We start from the raw sequence: 20822 nt of genomic DNA on the forward strand, positions 1-20822 counted from the left end.
CCCTGGCGGCCATTTGGCAGTTCTGCCTGCCCCCCCGCGCCACAAGCTGGCTGAGGCCTTGGCCTGTCCGCAGCACGGCTGTCAGTGGTGTCGGGCGGCATCTAGAGCCAAGAGGCCTTTCCTTTTCTTTGTGCTGAAGGAAACTTTGTGCTGTCTGGAGAGGCAGTGCCTCTTTGCTCCAAGTCTTGCAGGGTTGCCTCTCACTTTGAGGGCCCTGTTTTTCGTCAGCATTTGTGAGGGGCTTCTGCATGCCCCCCGCTCACTTGTTGCGGCCAGGGCTTCCCCCCAGGATGTCTGGGCAGGCCCATGCCACTGGGCAGGCTCTGGGTGGGCCTTGTTCCCTGCAGGGGCAGGCGTCTGCCCCTGAGCCCAGAGCCCAGGAACGGCTCCTGCACTCGCGGCTGCCCCTGCGCGGGCTGCTGCCGCTGCTTCTGGAACCTTCCTGCAGCCTCTGGCAGCTGGCGCCTGCGTGGCGGCCGCACGTTGGGCTTGGCAGCCTGGCATCTGCAGGCCGTGCCAGCCTGCAGCATGGCATTGGCGGCCTTGTTGCCGTCCCCAGGGCACGGCTGAAAGGGGATTTGGGGCATTTGCTTTCCAGGGGCTGGGCACGTTGGGGATGCAATACCCCACCACGTGCACAGGCAGTTCGCACTGAACAAGGTGGGCTTTGCAGCCTCGTCCTGCCCTCGTAGCCTGCTCCTTCCTGCAGCTGCCACCCCGTGTGGCCAAGCCAGCATGTAGCCAGAGCCGGTTCTCAAGGCTTTCCCTATTAGTTGGGAACCCCGTGGAGGGTTTTTCCTGAGCTGAGGGTGTTGGCTGTGCTCTTCCTAGCCCAGCTCTTCTGTAGGGGGCAAAAAGGAGGGAGCTGGGAAGCTCCCAGACACTGAGGCCATCTCCAGGGCTCTCCGCAGTGACGCCATCTGGCACCTTCCCATGAGCAGTGGCCAAAGCACAAGGGCCCATCTTCTTTGTTGGGGAAGCCCCGCGCTGCATTTCCAGTGCCAGAAATGCTTAAATACTGTTCCTCCTTTCTTGCTTTTCAGCGTGTCTTAGTACCTGGGCTGGGTGCCTCCTTCCTTATTAAAGTGGGGCTGCTCTTGTTTTTTGCTTTGAGCTCCTCCAGGTAAAGAAGCCCACTTTTCAGCTCTCGGAGAACTTTGCCTGTCTTCCCGGAGTCCCACATAAGAAAGAAAGAGACTTTTCCCGTTTCTTTCTCAGGTGAATTGGGCCGCATCGGCAGGAAAAGTGTCCTGACACATGTCCAACTGACTGTCTTTTCCTTGCCGGGCAGCTGCTTGGTGAGCAATGGCTGTTGCAGCACTTCCTCCCCTTGTGTGCTTGCAGGCTGCTGACAGCACGTCAGGAGAGCTTGCAGGCTGCTGACAGCACGTCAGGTTCTTGCAGTGCAAAATTCCACTAACCTTGCATTTTCAAAAGGGATTGTGCGGGCATGGCAGTAGCATACCAGGTGAAGTATTTTAAGCAGATAAGGGGAATGTCCCACAGTCGCAAAATGAGGAGGATAGCCAAGAAAAGCAGGAGAAACAGGGCAAAAATCAGTAACAAACAAATAAATAAATAAATAAATAAATAAATAAATAAATCACGGGCATTCTGGTCACGAGAGATGAAGAAAAAAATAATTTAAAAAAAAAGGAAAAGGGGAAAATAAAGGTTGGTCAAATAAAATTGTACATATATGGTGTAGTAGTAAGCATCGCGTGGTTTGTGAACCTGATTCTCCCCCTGCACTCAGCTCTGGTGAGGTCGCGCCATGAATACCCTGTTCAGTTTTGGGGCCCTCACTGCAGGAAGGACGTGGAGGTCCTGAAGCATGTCCAAGGAAGGGGAAAGGAGCAGCCGAAGGGCCCAGGGAGCAAGTCGTGTGAGGAGTGCTGAGGGAGCTGGGGTTATGTAGCCTAGAGGAAAGGAGGCTTGGGGGAGACCTTATCACTCTGTACAAGGACCTCAGAGAAGGTTGTAGTGCGGTGGGGGTCAGTCCCATCTCCCAAGCAACAGGCGGTAGGAGAAGAGGAAAATGTGGGGCCGCGGGAGGTTTAGGTGGATTTAGGTTTAGGTTTAGGCAAAAAGTCTTCAACAAAAGGGTTGTGAAGCATTGGAACAGGCTGCCCAGGGAAGTAGTTGAGTCACCATCCCTGGAGGCATTCGAAAGCCGTGTAGATCTGGTGCCGAGGGACACGGTTCAGTGGTAGATTCTATGATTCTGTACTTCTCTGACTGTGAGAGGCCCCGGGTTGGCATGGCCTGCACCACTCTTTCTCCTGAGATCAATGGCACAGAGAGGAGCACTGGGGGCAAAAGTCTGCCTGAGCTTTTATTCAGAGCAGAAAGCAGCCGCAGCTGAGCTGAGGCTGGGGGCAGGATGTGGTGGGGCATCTGAATTCCTGGGGCGCTGTCCTGTGCCTCGCAGTGATGCTTCCGTGGGCGCTGCAAAGCTTCCTGAGGGCCAGCTGCCAGCTCCGAGCATCCTCCTGGGACTGGCGCAGCCGGGCGCGGCTACTCTCGCTGTCCTGCGATGCAGCTGCAGCAGAAAGCCCTGCGCAGCGCGCGAAGTGCCCTCCTGATGCGGGAGGGCCGTGGCTGGCGCGCCGAGGCTTGTGCGAGGTCAAGGGTGCCTGTGGGGGACACAGAGGTGTAGGTTAGGGCCTGAGCGGGTGTTGGGCGAGCCTGTCCCCCCCTCCAAGGCCTTTCCCCGGGGAGGGGTGGCCCAGGACCAGCCAGCCCCCCTGCGCGTGGTGCTGCCAACCTTGTGCTTGGTACTGCTCGCTGCGCTGAACAGGCCCGGCCAACAGATCCTGGGACGGCGCTTGTGTCTGGGATGTTGCTGGCTCATCCGCTGGCGTAACTTTGGTGCAGGAGGAGGACTGCGCTTGGCCTCCCTGCTCGATGGCCACCTGCATGGGGAGAGGAACAGCATGGGCAGCTGAGGAAAGGGATGTCAGCCCTTGTGCCTGGGCCATGTGGAAATGCAGAGCAGCAAGCAGCTCCCGGCACGCACACCCAATGCACTGCTTCTGCCTGGAGCTGCCCTGGATGCCTGGTGCCCACCACGTGTGCTGTGCTTACCTGGTGCCCAGGAACCAAGGGAGTGGCTGCTGCTCCTGCTTCGTCAGCTGCTGCTGGGCGGAGATCTGTGATGGCCTCCCGGAGAGGCTCTGCAGCCAAAGGAGAAGCCCCTTCTCCACCTTCTTCTTGTGGCATTGCTGCTGCAGCGAGAGGGGCTTCATTGGCCTCCCCCACAGGGCCTCTGGCCAAGGCAGAGGCCGAGGATGTACATTCTGCAGGCTCTGGTGTGGGAGGAGGCACCCTGGGCACTGTGACCCAGGGAGCACTTGCTGCCTTGCTTGGGGCTCCCGCTCCCTGGATGATGGCTACAGAGTGGAGTAGGACTGCAGCCACGATGGTGTCAACTCTTTCATCCAGCTCTTCATCACAGGCACTGGAGGCATGTCGGGCACGTCCCTGGCTCTCCACCATCACGGCAGCACTGTGCTCACTGGGGCTTGCACAGGCTGATGGCTTCAACTGTTGAGCCCCATGTGTCAGGGGAGGCGCTCTGTGTCCCTCATCTTCCAGAGCAGGGGCTGCTGGAGGACTTGCTGGCCTGCTCTGTGCCGGTGTTGTTGTGGTGAGAGGCGTGCTGTGCCTCTCTTCCCCAGGAATTTCTTCCTGGGGAGCAGCTGATGGGGCAGTGTCCGTGGTTTGCAGCGAGCCAGGAGAGGCACTTGCTGGGTGTTCTGCTTCTTGTGCTGCCTCCCTTTCCACACTGCTGGCTGCGCTGCCCTCTTCCTGGGGAACATCCTGTGCGTCTGTGAAGAGGCTGGCGAACCTGGGGTTGATCCAGGAGTTGATGATGACGATCTCCTCCTCTTCATCGCATCCCCCAGGACTTCTCTCTTTCCTGCCCCGGCCTTGGCTTGTCCCCTCGTTGCCTGTCCCCTGCCTGGGTTTGATGTGTTTCTCTCTCTGTTGTTTTTTCTTCTTACCCTGGCCTGGGCTAGCTGCTGCAGGGTCTCTGCTGGAAGCCCTTGCTCCTGCGCATAGCCGGGAATCAGGCCCTGGCAGAGCAGTGGTCCGCCTCCTCTCCATGTCTGTCTGGACCCCGGCTGATCTCGTTGCACTCGCTGTGCTCCCCGTGTGTGCCAGGTCCCCCAGTGCTCCAGCCAAGGCAGATGCTGAGGATGTAGAGTCTGCAGGCTCTGCTGTGGGAGGAGGCACGCTGGGTCCTGTGGCCGAGGGAGCACTTGGTGCCTTGCTCACGGCTCCCTGGCTCATGGCTACAGCACGGCGTAGGTCTGTGGAAACGATGGTCTTGACTCTTTCCTGCAGATCTTCATCACAGGCACTGGAGGCATGTCGGGCACGTCCCTGGCTCTCAACCATCACCGCAGTGCTGTGCTCACTGGGGCTTGGAGAGGCCGATGGTTTTGACTGTGGAGCCCCATGTGTCAGGGGAGGTGTCCTGTGTCCCTCATCTTCCAGAGCAGGGGCTGCTGGAGGACTTGCTGGCCTGCTCTGTGCTGCTGTTGTTGAAGTGAGAGGCGTGCTGTGCCTCTCTTCCCCAGGAATTTCTTCCTGGGGAGCAGCTGATGGGGCAGTGTCCGTGGTTTGCAGCGAGCCAGGAGAGGCGCTTGCTGGGTGTTCTGCTTCTTGTGCTGCCTCCCTTTCCACACTGCTGGCTGCGCTGCCCTCTTCCTGGGGAACGTCCTGTGCGTCTGTGAAGAGGCTGGCAAACCTGGGGTTGATCCAGGAGTTGATGATGACGATCTCCTCCTCTTCATCGCATCCCCCAGGACTGCTCTCTTTTTTGCCCCGGCCTTGGCTTGTCCCCTCGTTGCCTGTCCCCTGCCTGGGTTTGACGTGTTTCTCTCTCTGTTGTTTTTTCTTCTTACCCTGGCCTGGGCTAGCTGCTGCAGGGTCTCTGCTGGAAGCCCTTGCTCCTGCGCATACGCGGGAATCAGGCCCTGGCAGAGAAGTCGTCCATGTCCTCTCCAGGTCTGTCTGGACCCCGGCTGAACTTGTTGCTCTCAATTTGCACCCCGTTTGTGCCAGGTCCTCAAGTGCTGCTGATCGTTGGCCGTGTTCCCAGCTTTTTTGCGTCTTCTGCAGCACTTCAGACACGCGGGAGTGTGCTGTGTCCTGCAGTGCCGTGCAAGAGTCTGCAGGGCTGTGTGGGGCCGGGTGCCAGCTCTTCTTTAAATTCTGGGGCCCAGTTGCGGGCTGAGGTGGTGTTCTGTGTCCTTTGCTCGTCGGAGGTCTGCCCACAGGAGGAAGCCTTGCCTCCCTCATGGCTCCCTGGTTCCAGGCAAGGCCATTTCTTATTGCAGTGGAGACAAAGGCCTTTATTCGGTCTTCCATTTCTTCAGCAGGGGATTCAAGGCTGCTTTTGGACGAGTGCCGACTCTTGCAGTTTTGGGCCGCTGCTGTGGTGAGAGGTGGTGTTCTGGGGCCTTTGGTCCCGGGACCTCTGCCTGAGGGAGAAAGCCTTGTCTTGCTGCTGGCTCCCTCGTTGCAGGCTAGAGCGTTTGTTATGACAGTGGACACAAAGGACCGTATTGCATTGCCCACGTCCTCGTCAGGGGCCACAGGGCTGTGTGGGCCACGTTCCCGCCTCTCTGCCCTCACTGCTCTGTCCCTGTTGCCAGAGATGCAGGGAAGAGGTGGCAAAAGCTCTTGCTGGCTGCGGGCCTCTGTTCCCAATGACTTTGCCCTTCCTCCCCCTGAAGAAGCAGAGGCTGCTGCTTGCAGAGGGGGCAGCTTGCAAGTGGCCCTTTCAGATGATGATGCCTCTGCTGCAGGCACTTGCTTGGGTGCTGCTGCCTGAGTCGCTGCCTGCCTTGGCAAAGGCGGCAGGGCTGGCAGCTGGATTCTCTCGGCCTGCCTCACCCCACGGTGAGGCAGTGTCTTGATGTCTTGCGGCTTCTTCTCCATCTGCAAGAGAAGCGAGAAGAAAGGCCAAGTTACTTGGGCCATTTCTGCCATTCTGCTCCGTGTCCCCACTAGAAGTGCTGCTGTGAGCTGCCCTGCGGCGGCCCCCGGCACGCCCTGGCAGCTGCCCACTCAGAGCGGGGCTCAGCCTGCCAGGGTAATGCCCTGCCTGTCTCCTCCTGCGAGTGCTGCCTGCTCATCGCAGGCTGCCAGGGCTGCCAAAGATGTTCGACCAAACCCTCCTGGGGCTCCCGACTCCGTGTGGCAGCTGCCAGTGTGACGCACGCTCTCTGGGCACGACCGCACCGGCAGCCTGTCCGCATGGAGGGACGGTGGAGGCAGCTCCTGGCTGCGCACAGCCAGGTTGAATTAGGCCACGCTGCTCTTTGTGCCTCTGGGCACAGAACTGCCAGGGCCACGTGGGCTTTGGCTGTCCTGGGGGTGGGCTCTTCATGGAGAAACCCCAGGTTTGGGAACAACTGTGTCCAGGCCGGAGGGGCTCAGGGCCAGCTGGCCGGCTCGCTCCAGCACCGTTCTCCTCAGCCTGGTGCTCTCGGTGCCATCCCGTCACACTGCTGTCCCTGTCTCGCTCCCTGAGCCTCACCTGGCGCCGCTCCTGTACGCTCCGCTGCCCTTCAGCGGGCTGGGAGTCATCCTTATTCTGCTGCTCCATGCTATGCTCCAGGTCCTCTGACCAAGAACTCCAACGGGCACCCAGGGGAGCTGCTGCCTCCTGACAGAGCTGCTCTCCTGAGAGTGAGTGGGCAGCCCGGGGCTCGGGCTTTATAAGGGACACCGTTGCCGTGGGTACCCCTCCGTGTCACAATGGCCTTTGGGTACGCATCACAATGCTCCGGTGGTTGCCATGGGGCCCTCAAGCCCATATTCTGGCAGACACCCCAGGGACACCGTCTCACACACCCACAGCAGGATCTGCATTGGCAGGTACCTCTGGCTCCTTCCAGCCAGTGCCCCCGGCTCAGCCCCAGCTCAGTCTTTCTCAGGGGAGTCAGCTTAGCTCCCTAACTGCTCCCAGGTAACTGCGCGTTACCTGCTCTGCCAGGAGATGCTCTGCTCGGTCGTCCGCGTAAGCTCCCTGGCTCTTTTGCCTGACTGCCCACACATCAGCAGAGACTGCACTCGAGCTTGGACGCCCATCAGGCCACCCTGGCAGTGCAGCTGGAGCAGGAGCAGGAGCAGGAGCAGGGATTCCTCCCGTGTCCAGGCAGCCAGAGGCCTGTGGCTCTAGGCACTGTGAAGTGCTCCCAGAGAAGGCGGGCGCCAGGGAGCCGGTGGAGCTGGCAGAGAGGTGGCTTGAGGTGGGCTCTGGCAGGGCTGTGAGAGGAAAGCCCTGGGCAGCCGCAGGACGAGTTCCTGCTCCTTGCTTTAAGAGCAAGCTGTGGAGAAGCTTTCAGCAGCAGAGCCACAGCTGTGCCACGCTGCTGTTTAGCCTGCAGCTTCTCTGGCTGCTGAAGCAGGTCCTATGCTTCAGAGTTGTGCCTGAAACAGTGTTGGTAACACAACGGTGTCTTTGCTGGAACAGGTTGCCCAGAGAGGCTGTGGCGTCTCCATCCTTGGAGATCTTCAGAAGCACAATCCTCGGAATTGTGCGTAAAGCTCGTCCTTTGGGGAGAAAGAAAAGGAATTGGAAAAACAACCCCAAAACTAGGGAAAAGGATAAAAAAGCACAGGTTAGATATTGTCCAATTGTCTGGCCTGAAAAGCCATTAAAAGGAACTTTGCTCCTTTGGCCACAACACAGGTCCGATGAAAATTCCCGCTTCAAGTTTACAGGTAAACAATAAGACTCCTTTTCCGCAGGAGGAATCAAGTTATGCTCCCTCTAACCCTAACATTGCAGCCGAGGCAGCAGGAGCTGCACCAGCAAGGAAGTATATGTGTAAGTGTATGTGCTTGAGACAAAGTATTGGATCTGCTTGAGACAAAGTATTGCTGTGAAGGGAGTGACTCCTCACTCTAGAGTAACACTTGTAACAGTAACAGTAGAAGTTGTTGTACAGCAGATACAACATGAGAATCCTGTAAGGGGATGGCCTGTCCCGAATGGCAAGGGGTAGTACTGGCTCTGCGGCAATAAATGCAGGAAGGTGTTGCCCCTTGGCTGGAAGGGAGCTTGCACCCTGGGGGCAATAATTCCACATGTACCTATTACTGAAGACCCACAACGCCAAAGCCCCCTTGAGACCGCACGCAGAATTACGAGGACTCCACATAATCCTCTAGGAAACCGAACCAGGGAATTTCACTCACTGGAGAACTAGAAAATAACACTCTGCACGCAGTCCAGGCACTACGAGAGGAGCTAAGAAGCTTCTCAGAAACAGTACTTGTGTTGGGTCTGTCTGAGCTGGAGTCACCTTTTCCCTGCAGCAGCCCACACAGTGCTGTGCTCTGCACTCGTAGCTGGAGCAGCACTGATATCGCTCAAGTGTTGTGTCTGTTGCTGCGTAGTGCTGGCACAGCATCAGGACTCCTTCCAAGCCCCCAAGAGCCAGCAGGCTGGGGGTGGGCAAGTGATGGGGAGGGGGCATTGCCAGGGCAGCTGACCTAAACCAACCAAAGGGATATTCCATAACACCTGATGTCACGCTCAGCAATATAAAGGGGGGCTCTCCTGGGGGAGGGGGCTGTTCCTCCTGAACAACCACTACGCGTTTTGAGGCCCTGCTTCCCAGGACGTGGCTGAACACCGCTCGTTGATGGGGAGAATAATTTTTTTTTTCCCTCTCTCTGTGCTTCCACGTGGACTGATTGTTTCTTTTGTTTCCTTTTTTCCTCCCCATTCCCTTTCCCTTTAATTAAACCATTCTCAATTAATTAAACCATTCTCTTTAATTAAACTCATCTCAAACCTCGAGTTCTCTGTGTTGTATTTTCTCCCCCTTCCTCTTTGAGGAGAGGGGGATTGGGAGAGCGGTTGTGGTGGAGCTCGGCTGCCCACCTGAGTAAAACCACCACAGTATGCTACCTGCTCAGACTTCTGTACTAACTTAAATCCAACTAGTTTTGGTGGAAGTGTATGGAAGCGCATGGTCCAATGGATAAACTTGAATCTGAGTTCATCTTCAAAAATTATGAGAAACCCGTTTTGCCTAGTTCAAAACTCAGGTAAAGATGAAAATGCAAAAGACAAAAAAAAAAAAAAATCTATTTTGGGTTGTGTTTTGTTTCTTGTTGTTTTGTTTTGTTTGTTGTATTTTTTATGAGATACCTAAATGGGTTGGAATTCACACAACATAAAAATGCTGTTGTAGTTGTACATCTTAAAGCACATTTTAAGACTGTGTTATGAAAATTTTGCTGAATATTACATTTAAGATGTAATTGTCTTGGAAATTATTGCAAGTAGCAAATGTTTACTTTCACTACTGACTTTTACAAATTAATAACTTTCATCAACCATGATCATTAAGCCAAGTGTCAAAGTTCTTCTCAGAACTTTGCTTTATTGTGTAACTGATGACATTTTCACCCCAGATTACAGGATAGAGTGTCACCTGTCACTAATGACTATTAATGGATATTTCAGCAGTACAAGGGTCTGACCTTTCACCATTAGAGTATGCTTGCAAACCTCTGTTTAAAAATGAGAAAATATGAACAAGTAAGAAGCTTTTTTAAAGGATTTCCTAAGTAATAGCCTATGAGAGAATAGTTGAATTTTAGCAGCCAAAGCTCATTAGCCTGGGAATGGTAAAAGGAGCAAAGTAGAGATGCTAGTTCCTGCTCTTCAAGGCCGAGGCATTGCGTAAGTGGTAAAACCTTGGCAACAGTCAGAACACCCATAGAAATGACAATTGGTTTGCAAACAGGGTAAAAGTACTTGGAATGAATAAATTGTCCATTTCTAATCTAGTTGACTGATAAACCTTCAAAAATTCACATCTTTAGTGTGGTTTATTACTTTTTCCTTCCATTGGGGAATGTCTCAAAAAGGCATCCTGACTTCATTATGATTCTAATACTTTTTTTTTTTTTTTAAGCAGGATACTATTTTACCTCTAACAAATGACAAAACTAATTTCATTGCCTTGTGTTTGTATAATCTAATTTTACAAAATATACTACATACTCTAATGATGACTGAGCACTATTTTTCTAGGCCAGTTTTTTCCTTAACTTGGTCTATTCTTGTTTGTGCTCCAAATTTTAATTTGTTAATATGAAGTAAAAGTAATTCATTCCACTGTGATATGTTGTACTGTTTACATATCATTAAAAGAGTATGGCTATCATAAAACCTTGCCTATAACGATGAAATAACATTTGTAATAAAAATAAGCCCAAAAGACTATTCAGATGTTAAGCCATAAGGTAACTGAAAAGAGGATAATTCAAATACAAGTAAGATTTCAAAAAAAAAAAGAAAAAAAAAAAGAAAAGTAAATTTTATAATGAATCATCAATTGCAAAGGTTAAAAAAAAAAAAACATAATTTATTTTTTAACAAATTTGCTGTTGTCTGGACACCCATAAAAACTTACACTGTTATTTGTCAAACCTATTATTTCAAAATGTATTTTTTTTTATCTCTACATTGGTTTTCTTCAGACAAAAGTTAATAATTTTCTTGGATTTTTTTTTCCATTATTTTGGTAAAAGTTATTATTTCTGGGAAATATTGCCTTTCTCTCATGGCTAGTGTGGTCTTCAGCCAAGAGCATAAGGGCATTTTCTTTTACATTTATTCTTACAGAAGTGGCTCATGTCATTAATTTCTCTGTGCTCACCTCTCAGTAACTGGAAGACAGGATGTGACATGGTGTATTAGGAGCAACAACTTAGTGTTTCTGCTTTTCTGACGCTTGTCTCACAGCAGAGAGCCTCAGCCAGTACCTGTGCCACTCACCTTAGTCCCCTTATCATCCTCATACATACATGGGCACCACCAGCCTCTCCTGGCATTGAAGGCAGGCAGAGAAGTCAAAAAAATCTCGGACAATTTTTTTTTTCGCTGAGCTCATAAAGTATTGTTTGCTCAGGGGTATAGGGGACAAGAGCTCTTCAAGGCCAGTATAAAATATATCTGGATATGTCCATGGTGTTAAAATGCTTCCACATCCCGGTGCTTGTTGGAGTGACTTCATCAGGAACATTGGCCACAATATTTTAAAAATTCACTCTCTGCCTTTCCCTACCCACCTATTTTAGTTATTGAAAACAGGCAGTTTAGCAAAGACACATTATGCTCTCAAATACCATCCTAAGAAATACCTGGGGGCTTGTGTTCCTTTCTATGATGAGCACATTCAGAATGGTGGTGAGAATACCTAAAGCCATATTCTTAACATATTCTTAAAAAAAAAAAAAAAAAAAAAAAAAAAAAAAAAAAAAGTGCCAAAATCATTGGCCTGCTCTAAGGAATACTATATCCATTAGGAGGCAGCATCTTTGTTTAAATCTTGACTAACACAAATTTAAAACTGTGCATGTACGTGACTTTATGGGGCTCTTCTGCCTAGAAGAGTAAATATTTCCAATGGATAAACACTTTCAGTATTCAAAACCATGGCAATACATTCTCTGTGAAAATGGTGTCTAATAGCATTTGCTCTGCCAAAATGTAGTTCTACCATGATAATTGTGTCTATAGTCAGCTTCTTGCCCAATTAATAGTTAATTATTTATGCAGTGTGGAACAGCTCCAGTTTAAGTGGGAGCAAGAGAGCATAGCTGAGAGGATGTTTATTTGCTCTTGGTAGACATATGTGAATTAGTTCTGCCAATGCTCTGAGACAGAGGGTTGTGAGCAAACTCTGATCCAAAAGTTTTCAGCCCATCATGTATCTTACAACCTCAGAACAAATATCTGTCTCAAAACAATATCCAGATAGTAAGAACTGGTTGGGGAGAATTTAATAATAATAATAATAATAATAATAATAATAATAATAATAATAATAATAAACATTAAGGGTTGATATGTTGCAGTGGAATATATCTATGTAGAAGAAATTGAAGATTACATAAAAGTAAACAAATCTGCAGAAGGGTATTTAGAAATAAAAAGGCTAACTACATGTGTGAGAATTAAAAATATGGGATACATTTAAGAATTTGCCAGGTACATTAAAAAGTATCTAGATACAACAGAAAGAATGAATGGAATTAAAAAGCAAACTAACTTACAGGAAAGCAATACCTGAATGCGAAACCATCTCCTAAAAATATATAAATAAATAAATAATAGATGAAATAGATGGAAGTCTGTTTTAATTTTAAAGTTGAACAAATAATAGACAATTTTGTAGATATATGTATCAAAGCAGAACAAACCTAATTTTAAACCTGTTGAAAACAACAATAAAATTTTGTCCTCTTAACAAATATTTTCCATTATTTTGAAGAAAAGTTCACATTTTTCTATCAATTAAGCATAGGTGAATTTCTGAATAAACTGCAACGTACTTGAAACTTGGGAACCATAGGCCTGTCAGTTTGACCTCAGTTCCAGGGAAGCTCATGGAGCAGATTATATTGAGTGTCATCACGTGGCACTTGCAGGGCAAGCAGGCTATCAGGCCCAGTCAGCTGGGGATGGTCCTCTTTAATATCTTCATTGATGATCTGGACGAGGGCATTGAGTGCACCCTCAGTAAGTTTGCAGATGACACCAAGTTAGGTGCGTGTGTCGATCTGCTCAAGGGTAGGAAGGCTCTGCAGGAGGATCTGGATAGGCTGGACCAATGGGCTGAGGTCAACTGCATGAAGCTCAACAAGGCCAAGTGCCGGGTCCTGCACCTGGGGCGCAATAACCCCAAGCAGAGCTACAGACTGGGAGAGGAATGGTTGGAAAGCTGCTTGACGGAGAAGGACCTGGGAGTATTGGTTGATAGCTGGCTGAATATGAGCCAGCAGTGTGCTCGGGTGGCCAAGAAGGCCAACAGCATCCTGGCTTGTATCAGAAGCAGTGTGGCCAGCAGGGCTAGGGAGGTGATCGTCCCCCTGTACTCGGCTCTGGTGAGGCCGCACCTCGAGTACTGTGTTCAGTTTTGGGCCCCTCGCTACAAGAAGGACATCGAGGTGCTTGAGCGGGTCCAGAGAAGGGCGACGAAGCTGGTGAGGGGCCTGGAGAACAAGTCCTACGAGGAGCGGCTGAAGGAGCTGGGCTTGTTCAGCCTGGAGAAAAGAAGGCTCAGGGTAGACCTTATTGCTCTTTACAGATACCTTAAAGGAGGCTGTAGCGAGGTGGGGGTTGGCCTGTTCTCCCACGTGCCTGGTGACAGGACGAGGGGGAATGGGCTAAAGTTGCGCCACGGGAGGTTTAGGTTGGATGTTAGGAAGATCTTCTTTACTGAAAGGGTTGTTAGACATTGGAACGGGCTGCCCAGGGAAGTGGTGGCGTCACCATCCCTGGAGGTCTTCAAAAGACGTTTAGATATAGAGCTTAGTGGTATGGTTTAGTGGGGACTGTTAGTGTTAGGTCAGAGGTTGGACTCAATGATCTTGAGGTCTCTTCCAACCTAGAAATTCTGTGATTCTGTGAAAAACATCAAAAAATTTAAAATGTCTTAAAAATACACATTCTGCAGTGAAGAAATTGTATAATATGTAATATTTATTTTGGTGCACACAAACAAGATACTGTATTTATACATTATATTAACCCAATTAATGAAGACTATTTTGACCTTTAATTTCAGTCAGATCATCTTTAGACATCTAGGCAAAATGTTAAAAAATGCTCTACCAGAAGCTATCTTCAGAGACAGAAAGATCAATAAATGTCTTTTATTGTTCCTTTACACCTTACTTTGTCACACAGCATGAGGATGGTGTCTTTTATGGGTGGCAATACCATAATTTCAACACTGGAGTCATTGAAAAACATCTAGCATTCTTGTGGAACAATTCCACAAGATCTTCTTGATCCACAAGGTTTTCTTGATCCACAAGATATTTTGGAGTTGAATAGCATGCTTAGCTACTCTTAGACTAGTTTTATGGAGAGAAGAGCCAGTTTTGTGTTGTTTTTTAGCAAAGAAGGAAAAAAAAAAAAAAAAACGCCTTTACAGTCCCATGATAATACATAGATTATTTGGCACAACAGCAGATGAAGAGTGCTTGCCCAGTGCCCAGGGCAGCCAGTTCAGCTGGCTAGACTTCAGCATGACATTCTTGAAGAACTAAGGGCAGAGCATGTAAAGAAAGCCCAAGAGCTGTCTCAAACAGAGAGAGAAACTCTGCTTGGATGTAAATCTGTATTTCAAACATTTTTGCCAAAATATATGAGACACAGAAATTCAATATGCCAGTCAAAGATCTTCCCAATATTTTTATGACTAAATATAGTAGTTATGAATGAAAAGATTTTGTTTTCCTTCTTTGGTTAGAGTAGGTTTGGCCCTGACCTAGGAGCTATAAGCAAGTAATCAAGCTAGTAAAATAAACTGAGCACAGGCTGAGGAGATAGTGTGTGATCATTCATAGTGGTTAATTTTGGGACACTCCTTACCCTTGAGGACCTCCTAGGCAATATCCTGGGACAGATATGGATATACCACTGGTTAGGGAATGTTCTCTGCCTGCTGTGGTTTGGAATCACCACATCCTCAAAGGAGATGGGAGAGGGTTAAGGACTGCAGATGCAAACCATGGCCTCAGTATTGGACCTGGCCTTTTCTATTCTTTAATCTGAACAAAGTTCCTGAACCCAGGACATCCACGTGGTCAGAAACTTCAAGCTTATTTTAGAGAATTTGCCTTATACTGACTGTAAATCACTACCAGGTTCATCAATTACTTTCAGATTAAGTAGCTATATAAATATCATTTTATTAATAATAATAATATTAATATTATTGTTATTGTTGCTGTTGTTGTTGTTGTTGTTAAGGCTGTGAAGCCAAGTGGTGGGATTTTTTAGAGTCAAAGAAGCAAGAAGGATCATCCTCTGTTGAAGGGTACATGGGGAAAATGAGCAAAATCTACATTTCAAGAAAAATTCTTCAGCAAGATTCTGAGATGCTTAACAGAAGTTCCATTTATTTGTTTATGGACTTGAAGTTTTATAGGCAGAGTTATAAATTCATGTACTTTTCCTAAGTGCTGAGAATTTCCATTTGGGAATATGAGTGAAATGCAGGATGTTCAGTCACCATTGCTATTGTATATTCATAAGAAGGAGCTCAGAGTAGTAACAGCATTTGCATATAAAAATCCAAGATATCTGTGTTTTCCATAAGTACTGCTATAATTGATTGAGTCTGTCTATGCTGCATTCAAATTTATTTTAATTTCAGACATGCACTTCTATCACAAATTCCCCAAGCAATTTGTTATTTCTGATCAAATTTTGGAGAAAAAAAAATGTTGACTTTGTGTTTTGTATTAATAATAGATAAGATGCTGTTTAGATACAATCAAACATCTGAGCTATATCAAATGTTTCAAAACCTGGAGGACCTCTGGCATTGTAAAAAGACCTATAACCTGGAAGGAATATGAACAAGTTCGACCACCTCCTGTCAGTGGGTCAGTTTATGCCTCAGTTTATGCCTGTCTGGACTGCCACCTTCCTTAACCCTAATCTGTAAAAACTAAATTCTTTATATGAGTACTGCAGTGCTATAAAATACTGTGGAGTGTCACTTAAATGCCTTTGTAAGGCATCTAATAGTCCCCTAGCTTCCCCCAGCATGTGACAGTTCATCCATAACTGTAGTCCTAGTCCTAAACCAATGTGTCCAGAAACTAAGAGTACACTCCCCATTGTAGATCACAATATAATACATAGGGGACCGAAACAAAGCAAAACAAAACAAATAATAATAAAATTTAAAAAAAAAAAAAAAACTCTATCCAAGGGGGACAAATAATATCCAGCAAGCCACTAGCTATCAAGACTGTTGTGTTCTTCAGCCCTAACACTTGCACCAGGAAAGCTTATGACAAATATGTTCAATTTCTCCTATACACAGGAAGGGGGAATGGATTTATTTATTTTCTAGGTGTTCCTGGACCTTTTATTGCAGGGCTGGATTTTCGTGATAATAGAAATTTACTGTAGCGTGAGATTAGGGTTAGCAATCCAAATAGGTGGTAGTTTCTGTGATATTTGATATCCCCTGCTATATGAAGAGAGTAGATCCTTTTTTGTTGTTGTTTTGTTGTGTGTGGTTTTTTTTTTTTTTTTTGGTTAGACTTTTTTTTAATGTTTTGTTTTCATTCCTTTGCAAGCTGCATTGTTCCTCAGAGACCAAGAAGCCAAAGAAATAGATTATCAAGGCAACTGAAAATCCAGCAATTGTTTGGATAGGACCATTGGAGAATAAAGCAATGATATCATTAAAAGAACTTTATTTTTTTGCTTGTTATATTCATATAAAAGAATTAATACAGTTAGTACAGGGTTTTTGATGGCCTGATCCAATCTTCTTGTGTCCACAGGACACACACTTACAATGTAAAGTCTCATAGCTCTAAAGCTTATTTGAATGTTTCAGGCTACAGATCAATGCTTCTTTATGTTTGTAAACACTTTGCTGATATTCAGTAAAATGTATTAGTTTATTAATCTACAAATTTATCAAGGGTGAGAGTCATTCAGGAGTATCTAATATATATACCGGACAAACTCTTTTATATTTGTCCTCTTTTTGTTAAAAAAGTAATATAGTAATTTATAGTGAAGGCCCATTTGTTTGGGTGAATAGACATATTTTTGTGTAAGTCTGTCACTGAAAATGATGAAATAGTGTATTGGAATGAACACAGTTTTGCAAACATAAACCAAACACCGAATTAGAGGTAATTACAAAACAGCTAATCTCAACAGACAACACATCTACACAACAAATTTAGAGTAAATAACTTCTGTTCAGCTTGTGACTAATGTTACTAATGTGTAAAACACTAATGTGTTTTTTTCCACTGTCAATCTAATGTGCTAATGCAAAATTCTGAAAAAAATATTATAACAGATTTTTTTAAAAATCCAAAATCCACCTAAAAAAAAAAAAAAGCCAGGTTGAAAGTAAGTATCTCCACGATCTTGGATGACTTTCAGTCAGTGTTTGCACATGGTTCCATCTGTACTGTCACTAGACCCAGACACTCAGAAGTATCCAGTGCTGACACCCAGGTACCAGACGCTCATCAGCTCAGGGCAAGATGCAGTTATTTGGCTTGCTCATGGGCAAGGCCACACTAAGAAAGAATTAACTCAAGTTTGAAAGTAGGTTAGCTGCAAGATTACACTTTCCCCTGTGAATTTAAAAACTTAGGACTCAATTTATTACTCTCCAAACTATGTTCCGTTTTACACCTGTATCCTAGATGCATAAATGCATAATTCACTGGGGAGCTGCCCTGCTGTTTTATAACAACCTCCAACATGAGAGTTGCTACTGTATGCACCTGTTTCTAAACATAACCTTGTAGCTTACAGGTAATTATTTTAACAGAAAAAAAATAAAATGTAATTCATTTTACACTCAGATGTGAGGAGTCACTGTAATGCAGCAGAGAGCCCCCTGAACATGAATTAAATAAACATTTTATTTTCTACAAGCCTGGAAGGTGGCAAAATAAAACTATTTTACCTGCATGCACCTCAGCTTATTGCTCCATAAATGGAAAGAAATATATATATATATGCTTTCCTTATAAAATCATTTAAAAGTGGATAGAAATATACTTTAGCCAAATTTAATTAATCTCACCTATCTTGAACACTGCTTTAGGGGGGGTTACTTTTCAGTTCTATCTTTTCACTGTAAGGGAAGCTGGGAGCACTGCCAACTACTAGACAAATATCCTTCAGATAATTAAGGTAAATCTCTCCTTTGCAAGGGGGAAAATTTAACGAAAAATAAACCCAATAAAGATTTAAGAATGATGAAAAGAAGCAAAATAAGTTAATGGTTAAGTTAGTGGTATAAGATTACTTTTATGTAATTCCTTAAACTTTTAAACAAGTAAGATTAGTTCCATCCTAAAAGCTGATTGTTTTCCTTGTTAGTGTTTGCTAGTGTTTGCTGAAATTCTGAAATCTACTTTTTTTTTTTGTTTAATTTTTTACTACCCTAGATGTCTCTGATGTCCTTTTGTATTAGATCCTTGTCCTTCATATTGTTATATCATTATTCTATTTATTACTATCCAAGTAGCTGTTGTTTAACTGTACTTTTAAATTACTGCTGATAAAATAGAAGTAATCCTAATATTAAACCATACATTCTTCTGACCCGGTTCATGTTGGCTCTTGGCCAACTTTCGTTTATGTTTGGTAAGAAAATTGAATTAATCCTGTGAAAATAAATTTGAATGGTTTACTAATCTCTTTAGGTGTACTCCAAGGTATGATTCTGTTTGAATTACAAAAAAGGTCAATCAATAGAAAAGTATTGTGAGTATTCAGAAATCGTAAGCCAGGCTCAGAAAATCAACCAGTTTCTATTCAAACTGAAGAGATTAATGGATACATGTTTAATGAATATATACAATACTATTTGCCTTGTTTCGTAAGTCTTTGAGAATTGTATTCTAATGACTTTTGTCCACATACTTATGGAAAATGTGAAATAAATGTGACATAAATGTCAAAAGTTGGGGGGGATGCTATACTGAATCACACAACCACTACAGCTAAAGTTTTAAATCTTGTTTCATGTTAAAACTCTGAGCAATGGCAACAATGTTTAATAATATTGTTACTTCTTAATTTTACCTTTTTTTTTTTCATAATGTTTTTGAATAAGTGTCTCAATATTTTTGTTTTTAAAATTTCCACTAGTTGCATTTTGACTGGTTTATGGTATTGCATTTCACAGCACCTTAGTCTAACTGGTAGCTTTTTGAGCAGAAATAATCTAATAATCATTCAGTTCTGAAACTAAAAGTATTGAATTTTAAGTCCACTTGTCTGCTAGTGATTTTGATGAGTTGACACCCTCTCTGAAAATCCTATTCAGATTCAGGACTTCATACAATTTTCATATTTACCTCAATCTGTTAAACCTTTTCAGAATGCTGGAAGCACGAACCTATCCAGGCAAGGTAATGAGGAAAGCTTTACCAAATTCCCTCTGAATGTCTGCCTTAATCTAAGTGATTGTCAAGGAAAGAAATCCTCATGAATAACAAAAACTTATTTGGAAAATGAGATGCAATCATAGGCTCCCTATAATGTAAAAGGAAAAAATAACCTGTGTGCCAACAGACACACATCTGTTCAGACAAGAACATGGATGGATTAGCCTGGAAGCCTCCCAGCACTTCTCAAGAGATGTCTCATTAGAGACATTAGTTATTATTATTCTTCATTTGTGCTACATAGCACTGAGAGCCTCCTGCTGGGACCCCAGAACCACTTCTATAAGATTGAGCGCATAGCAAGAGAGTGCTGCTGGCCTCAAAATGTTTCCAAATTCTGTGGACAGAGGAAGTAGATGCAGTTCTCCTGGTGTCAGCAGGGAGCAGAGGCACCTGAAGATGAAAGAACTCACCCTGTAAATCTGCAAGGATGTCTATTGTGGAACCCATGCTGGAGGAGGTACACATCTGCCAGTGTGACAGTCCTTCTTTCAAACTGCATTGTGAGTCCAAAGTACTGCATTTTTTTTCCTTTTCTTTGAGTTATTCAATCCTGCCCAGGGAGATAGGTGTGTTAGTCCTAGAAAAGGTAAATCTGGGTGATGAAGCAAGGAAACCTACTGTAATTAGATTGCGATGCTTTAGGGAGGAGTCATGCTGAGGTGGCTTCTGACATCCAAGCCCACTTGGATTTTTTTCATAATGTTGCAGCTGTGTTCTGTAGATTTATTGTAAATTTACTCGATAAGAGAAAGAATTGTCATTATATTTTTTTAAACTCTTAACTGAATATCAGAGATACGTGTTGCATGCAGTAACTGTGCCTGGACCAGACATCTTAAAATTTCAGCTCACAGAAATAAACTAATTATCTTTCTTATTGGCATTTCACTTATATTTCTCTCTCCTTTCAGCCTGTAGGCTGAAGAGGCTTCTGGAGAAAAGAATGCTTCCTGAAGAAAGACAAGTGAGGTAAGTTACAAAATTAGTTCATTTCAGATGCTTTTATTCAAGTGACAGCTCAAAAGGACAGCAGGCTAAATGACTCAGAAGAGTGAGAAGAACGTGAACATGATTTATTATCCTGACACCCATTATATAATCTTTGTTTTGTGCTGTGCTTTAGAAACTGCCTCATTAAACAAATTTCCAAACATTCCATTACTTGTACTTAAATCTATTTTTAAGCAATTTCTTTTTCATCTTGGGAAGATTTGTTCTTTGACAGGCACCTGAGGAACAGTTCACAGGATTTTTATACACACCTTTTTCATCATATGCTGTATATGCACAGAAGTACTTGTTTCAGAATTGCTGTTTTAATAGATTCTGCCAACTTTTGGTCCCTACCTTTTTATAGATTTGATCTGTGCTGCCAGTTTCTAATGTGTTGGAATCTCTTATATCTTTGTCTTTTGATTCAGATCATCCCAAGTGGGGTGACTGGCATAAGTTTCAGTTTCCCTGTTTTCCCTGTCAAGGTCAGATTTTGGGAGCTGGGCTGGTAGAGAGATGAGCAGCAGAATGCTGAGTACTACCCAGTGCTGCTGCAGGTTGCAGGGGGTTCAGGAAGGAAGGAAAAAAAAAAAGAAAAAAAACCCAACCAACAAACAAACAAAAAAAATCAGATCTGCCTAAAATGACAAACCAGGATCTGAGAATCTGGATTTCTTTTATCTATGTTGTTTGAGCTGAATCAGACCAGATATCAACTTTATCCACATTTACACAAGAAGCTGAACTTAAGCTGAACTTAGTAAGAGCACAAATGGAGATGGCAGTGATGCCTAGCATAAAAAGATGTAGAACAAACCGTT

At 45.5% G+C, this 20822-nt stretch overlaps 1 protein-coding gene across 1 annotated transcript; it reads right to left on the reverse strand.

Annotated features, from left to right (window-relative positions):
- Positions 1-1667: 1667 nt before the first annotated feature.
- On the reverse strand, positions 1668-7156 carry LOC140001344 (uncharacterized). The gene is made up of 4 exons (XM_072032731.1): positions 6554-7156; positions 3088-5952; positions 2768-2915; positions 1668-2636 (listed from the first exon to the last, which is right to left on the reverse strand). The coding sequence occupies exons 1-4, from the start codon at positions 6620-6622 to the stop codon at positions 2518-2520; spliced, it is 3201 nt and encodes a 1066-aa protein (XP_071888832.1). The 5' UTR covers positions 6623-7156; the 3' UTR covers positions 1668-2517.
- Positions 7157-20822: the final 13666 nt, after the last annotated feature.

Source organism: Anas platyrhynchos, chromosome 1 (assembly GCF_047663525.1).
Source record: "Anas platyrhynchos isolate ZD024472 breed Pekin duck chromosome 1, IASCAAS_PekinDuck_T2T, whole genome shotgun sequence".
Lineage (NCBI taxonomy): Eukaryota > Metazoa > Chordata > Aves > Anseriformes > Anatidae > Anas > Anas platyrhynchos.